Raw genomic sequence first — 6,607 nt, forward strand, 5'->3', positions numbered from 1 at the left:
CAGGTATCTTCTCTGATAATTCTCCACAATAAATACATACATACATACATACATACATACATACATACATATATATATATATATATATAAAGTCAGGTATTAGGGGGTGAAAGGTGAAAGATCAGAGAAGCAAAGTGCCAACTACTACAGAGTTCTTTACCTCTACCAGTGCCCAGACCAAAGGGGTGATCCTGTTCTCAGACTGCTTCAGAATGCATCTGTCTCCACCAAACCTCAGACTGCACTGTGCTTCTGTCTCCTCCGGCCTTATATTCTTCTCTCTCTGTCCAGCCATATCACTCCTGAGTACTGGGATTAAAGGTGTGGGATCCCAAGTGCTGGAATCACCTTTGTGGGAGCTCTTTTTCTCATTTAGACAGACTCAATCTTCTGTAGCCCAGGGTGGTCTTGAACCAACAAAGATCCCTCTGCTTCTCTCTCTGGGGTCCTGGGATTAAAGGCATGTGCTCTACTCCCCGGCCTCTAGTGGCTTAGCTCTGCACTTCAATCTTCAGGCAAACTTTGTTAAAACACAAAATACCTACCACTACAAACACACAGACACACACACAGACACACATACAGACACACACACATATCACGTTTTCGTTATCCTTACATCTTCTGATGGCCACTTAGGCTGATCCCATAACTTGACTATTGGGAATAGAGCTATGGATAATCAAGTATCTCTGTTGTGTATTGACTCAGAATAATTTCATGCAATTCCATTTGTCAAATCTTGATATTATTTTCTGGCATGTTAGAGCCCTTTCCAAAAAGTCCTTGTCTATGCTTGCATATCTTATAATGTTTCTCTATATTATCTCTGACAGTATCACAGTTTTAGGTCTTTAATCCAGTCTGAACTGATTTTTGTGTACATAGACCCTAGGTGCGCACTCACGTGAGCGCGCACACACACACATACATGGAGAGGGGGGAGGGAGAGAGAGAGAGAGAGAGAGAGAGAGAGAGAGAGAATGGGGAATGACTGCAACTTCCAGCATCACTTGTTGAAGATGCTCTTCTCTATAATGTATGCTTTTGGCATCTTTGTCAAAATAAGGTAGCTATGTGAGTTTCATTTTGGGTCTTTTATTTATTCTCCTTCATTAATCCACATGTTTCTTCTGTGTAACCCCCCCCAAGTTTTTTGTTACTATGTGTCTGTAGTATAACTTAAAATCAGATTTAGTGATAGCTCCAATGATGTTCTTTTTGCTTGGGATTTTTTTGACTGTCTAGGATTTTTTTCTTCTTCTATGTGAATTTCAAGATTTTTTTTTTCTTTCTGTTAAGGATGATATTGGAATTTTAATGGGGATTACTGTGAATTTGTAGATCACGTCTACAAATCTTCCATGTTAATTTTGCTGATTTACCAGCACAGGAGGTCTGGGTCTCTCTGTGTAGCCCTGGTTATCCTGAAACTCACTCTGTAGAGCAGGCTGACCTCAAACTTAGAGATCCTCCTGCCTTTGCTTTTCAAGTGCTGGGCTCAAAGTTGCCCACCACTACATCCAGTAAGTAATATTTTGAAGTTATGATCAATAAGATTAATTATCTTAGCGGTTCATTATTAGAACATAGAAAATCTACTGATTTTTTTAAAAAAAATACTTATTTCATGTGTATGAGTTTTCCTTCATATTTGTATAAGTGTACCATGTACATGCCTGGTACTGATAGAGGCCAGAGAAGGTGTCTGATCCCCTCGAACTGGAGTCACAGATCACCATATAGGTGTTGGGAATTGAACTCAGGTTCTTTGCTAACAATGAGAGTACTTGGAAAAGCTGAGTGATCTGTCCAGCCCCAAAACTACTAATTTTTGAATGTTGACTTTGTGTTAAGTTTTTGGTAGAATCTTTAGAATCTCTTGTGTACAGGATAGTGTTGTCTAACGGTAGGGATTTGGCTTCTTTTTCTATTTGAATTCTTTTATATCTTTCGCTTGTCTAGCTAAGAGTTGAAGAACTATATTGAATATGGGTAGAGAAAGGGAAAGTACATCCCATTGTCTCACTCTTAATTTTGGTGGAAATGCTCCTAGTTTTATCATTTAGTATAAAATTGGCTATAGATTTGTTTTATATAGCCTTTATTGGGTTCCTTCTGTTTCTACATGATGGTTAATTTAGTGGTCAACTCCATGAGATACAGAATAAACAGACATTTTGATGTAATATATAATTTATAGCTTTTTTATCAGAAGGCATAGAAACTTATATTAGGTGAGTAACAAAGACAAGTATATTTTGGCTTCCAGCTATCTTTACAGAAATATGGAAAAGAAGTGGACATCTTTGCTTTAGGCCTTATTCTAGCGGAACTTCTGCACATATGCGTCACCGATATGGAAAGATCAAAGGTAAATATCCCAAGGGAGAACTAAGCAGATTAAAGCGCTGGTTGTCACCCATCAGGCACTAACGCTATCGCCTGCCACTCGGTGAGGGTGTTTGACCTCATGACTCTGCTTGTAAGTGAAGCATAAACTTCTTCTTTCAAGTGTGGACAACCATTTTGCTATAAATAAAAAAAAAAGGCTTTCTATAAAATATGTGTATATCCCATAAGATTTGTATTTGTGTGTGCCGACAAAATTTCACTGATTAGAGGGCAGTTCTGCTCTAAGTGCTACATGAATAAAAAATCAGTCAGTTTCTCAAGGGATTAATTTTCTAAGAAGAAAGATAACAGCCAAAAATGATTAAGTGTGTTAGAAGACAGAAAATCTGGAGAAGGAGCTAAAAGATCTCTCCAGAAATCTGGATTTAGATTCCATGGAAATACATAACTTGGGTACTGAAAGATCAAGTTTTTTTTCAGATTATCTATATAAGCGCATTTGTGCACACACACATACACACACCGGCACACACACGTGTGTGCATATGTCCACATGCTATGGCATGCTAATGGAGGTCAGAAGACAATTAACCTGGGTTAGTTCATTCTAATAGTTGAAATAAAAAGCATGTAACCCCAGCTTGGAGATACGAATGTGCAGTGTGTGTAGGGAATAGCAGGCAAGGTGGTTTTATCTGAAGCCAATGATTGGTGGGGCTAGAGAGAAGGTTGAGCTACACACTGAGGAAAGCCTTTGGGCTTGTTATGTCATTGGGTAGGTTGGGACGCAGCACTGGAGACAGCAGACTCCTGGTTTGCCTGGAGTCAAAACAGCCTTATCTTCCCTCAAAGAGGGATGATGAAAAGATGCATGGCCTAGCATCCCAGAACAGAAGGGAAGTGATGGGCCTCCTGCACTTGGCCCTTCAAAGCATGGATCTTAAGGATGGTTATCAGATCGGGGTAGGTCCAGGAAGGGGAGTTCTGCATGCTTCTTGACTAAAGAGTCCTAAATTTAAGAACTATTCTAGATTTAATGTATCTCCAGTCATAAGTATATTTAGTTTTTTTCCCATATAAATTGTTTTCTTAGTAAATACATCTCTTTGTTGTATTTCAGTTTTTCGAAAAGCTAAGAGACGGTGTCTTCCCCGATGATACGTTTGACAACAAAGAAGTAAGCATTTGAAAGTCATTGGTTTTATTTTCTCCACTGTTTTCTTTCTTAGTACTGACTCTTATTTATAATTACAGAAAAGCCTTATAAGGAGATTACTCTTGAAGGAACCCAAGGAACGACCTAGTACATCTGAAATTCTGAGGATCTTGGCTGAATGGAAGAACACCTCAGAGAAAAAGAAAAGACACACACATTAGGGCCTTCTGAAAAAGTGTTCCACTTTGGACATATGGCCTTCCTTGTGCTGCCTAGTCTGAGCTGGAACATTGGTAGATACTGTACTTAAGTTTTAGGAAACTTAAGGAAAGAAAAACTTGCACAAAATTTTTTAATTCAAGAACTTTTTTTTTTTTTTTCAAGAACGTTTTTAAAGTTAATCTTTGACAATTCCATCCATGTATTGTATTCCGATCATACTCACCTCCACCCTCCTTGGACACCCATGCCAACATGAACTATGCCCTCTGCTGCGCATGCCTCATCATGTGAACTGCAGCTTCTGACTTTGGGATTCCAAATAAATCTTTGTCCTCAAGTTGCCTCTCTCAGGTAGTCGCTGTGATGAGAAAGCCATGAAATGGAACCAGCAGCAAGGTTTGTTGCAATAAACCTGCCACATGGTTTTTAAGCTTTCAGAGCTGGTTTGTGGGTGAATGTGGAAAAGTTTGGAACTGCAGGTTGAAGAAGTCCTATTTGTGCTTTAATAAATAAAGCTTGCCTGAAGATCAGAGTGCAAAGCAGCCTCACTAGTCAGCCATACAGGCCAGACAGTGATGGCTCACACCTTTAATCCCAGCATTTGCGGTCCACCCCTTTAATCCCAGCACTAGGGAGGTGGAGACAGAAGTGTATGGCTGAGCAGAGAGAGGAATATAAAGGGGAAGACACAGGAACTCACTGGAGATCAGAGTATGAGGTTTGGGAGGAAATTCCAAAGCATGGAGGCTGTTTCCTGCTTTTAGCCAGGGTTATAGCGTAAGTGAGGAAAGAAAGAGGAATAGGAGATGTGAAAGAGCATGAAGATTTGGGAAACGAGGGACTTCAAAGTCAAGGTAGGTGCAAAGTGGCAATAATTAGAGATTAGTGCTTTTGAAGAGGAGCCATGTACTTTACACTGCAGGCCACTGCTGGCATTATAGGAACAAGACTACACCCATGGAAGGCTATACAGTGTGAAAATGAAAAGCCCCCTGTAGGCCTTTCATGTCAGAAGTTCAAGCAGGGATACCTAGAGGAACCGTCTTTCTGTTTTAGCTGTGTGGGACCTCAGATAATGCTGCAGCCATGGCCTGAATGGCTCGTTTACATTTCAAGATGGCGGCAGGACTTGGCACCATCCATGCTGGTTTTGCATGAGAGCAGAACACAAGGGTCTTGGGGTCAGAGATGCTTGTCCAATGGTTCCAGAAGAAGCCTGTGAGAGCTGTGTGCAACACGGTGGTCAGATTCCTTGAAGAAAGGCTCTGAGAGGCTTTGAAGCTATGAAGGTGAAACCTAAGTTTTAAGACAGACCCTGGGGCACTGGAGATGACAAGAACATAGAATGTCTGCTGAAGGAGCAGTCACTGACGGGAGCCAGCCCAGTGGAGCTCAGATGATGCCACTGTGTATATTCCAGATACCAAACACTGAGATGCAGTCTTTGTTGGTCCTGCGTTGATTTACTTTTGCATTGGACCAGTCTTTCCTTGCTGTTCTCCCAGACATACTTTTTAGAATGGGGATTTTCCTTTGCTTGTTTGTATGCTGTAATAATTGTTTTATAGGGACTCAGAGCTGAAAGTTTCTCCTTTGCTTCTCAGAGCACTCTGGAATTTTGAATGGTGTTGACTAATAAGACTCTGGGAACTCCTGAGGTAGGCCTGGAAGCATTTTGGATTATGAGATGGCCATGAACCAACAGGGACTTGAACACCCCCGCCCACACACCACCACCACCACCACCACCACCACCAAGAACTCAGGCTTCTGCCAAATCTTTTCTGCCATGAAGAATTGTTGAGTCAAAATAAATCTCCTCTGCTTCAAGTTGCAACTGTTGGATTTTTAGTGACACGAAAAGTAGCTACCATAGTGCTTATTGAAGCCATGGCAACAAGAAGTACCCATAACACACTGGAAAAGAGAATGGATTTAAAATTTTGTTTACATACCAGAAAACGAATAAAGTGAGGCTGAATGTAGTAACAGTATATTAACAGCATAACTGTAAGTAAACAAAAGTTTAAAAATGTGTACAGAAGAAAGCGTTCACATAACATTCCAGAACACATAAACAAAATTATTTAAAAATTTTTTTCGACACTCAACAAATATGGTGAGATGGAAAAGACAGATAAAGGAGGAAGCCACACTAGATTTTCAAGTGGTTAGCTAGAGGAGGGGAGGGAATTATGCGGTCAGAAAGAAGATTCTCAATTAGTCTTTATCTTAAGTACCTTCTGTATCTATTATAACAAAGCCCTGAAGGAAGATGGCTGTGCTGTTGGCAGGGCTAGGAACAGGAAGCTGTTCACTAGACAGGCAAGATCACTCTCTATAGAACAGAGGGCTTGGAAATTACACTGAAGAGACTTCCAAGAACATGAAAGATTTGGAAGAGTAGAGAGTACAGCTGGGCTGGGTGAGCGAGGGGGCAGAGAAAACTGGAAAGAATGCACACAGTGAACACTGGGCAGAGGCGACGTTGGCCCCAGCAGCAGCAGGAAATGCTGGAAGATAATGTGGACTGCATCCCCGGAGACCTTGAGGGTCTGTGTAAACTTCCAAGCAGCGTGTCACCATTACAAAACTCACGTCATTTTACAGTTTTGACAGCGATCCAAATGTGGGCTACCAGCGATGAGCAGCAGTAAGAGAAGCACTTCTATGAGGTGTGTAGCCTGGGGTTTGTTTGCGACTCTGAGTGCGGCAAGGCAAGGTTCGTCATTGGATGCTGAACTAGAGTGAGAAAGGGTGCGGAGAGAGTGTCGGCAGGAGTTTAAACAGGTGGCCACGCACCTCTCCAGCGGAGACCACAATAACCACAACAATGCGATCCAATCTATCATCACCTCATGATGTGCGGCCCCC

The 6,607-nt window shown here is 41.3% G+C and overlaps 1 protein-coding gene across 1 annotated transcript in view; it reads left to right on the plus strand.

Annotated features, from left to right (window-relative positions):
- The window catches only part of Eif2ak2 (eukaryotic translation initiation factor 2 alpha kinase 2), a 77,267-nt gene extending 73,200 nt beyond the window's left edge, over positions 1–4,067 (plus strand). The window contains exons 8-11 of the mRNA XM_026785946.1: positions 837–907; positions 2,251–2,374; positions 3,476–3,532; positions 3,610–4,067. Of these exons, the coding sequence (XP_026641747.1) occupies positions 837–907; positions 2,251–2,374; positions 3,476–3,532; positions 3,610–3,732 (375 nt within the window). The 3' untranslated portion in view covers positions 3,733–4,067. The remainder of the gene's footprint in view (positions 1–836; positions 908–2,250; positions 2,375–3,475; positions 3,533–3,609) is intronic.
- Positions 4,068–6,607: the final 2,540 nt, after the last annotated feature.

The sequence above is a fragment of the Microtus ochrogaster genome, linkage group LG3 (assembly GCF_000317375.1).
Source record: "Microtus ochrogaster isolate Prairie Vole_2 linkage group LG3, MicOch1.0, whole genome shotgun sequence".
In the NCBI taxonomy this organism is placed as follows: Eukaryota; Metazoa; Chordata; class Mammalia; order Rodentia; family Cricetidae; genus Microtus; species Microtus ochrogaster.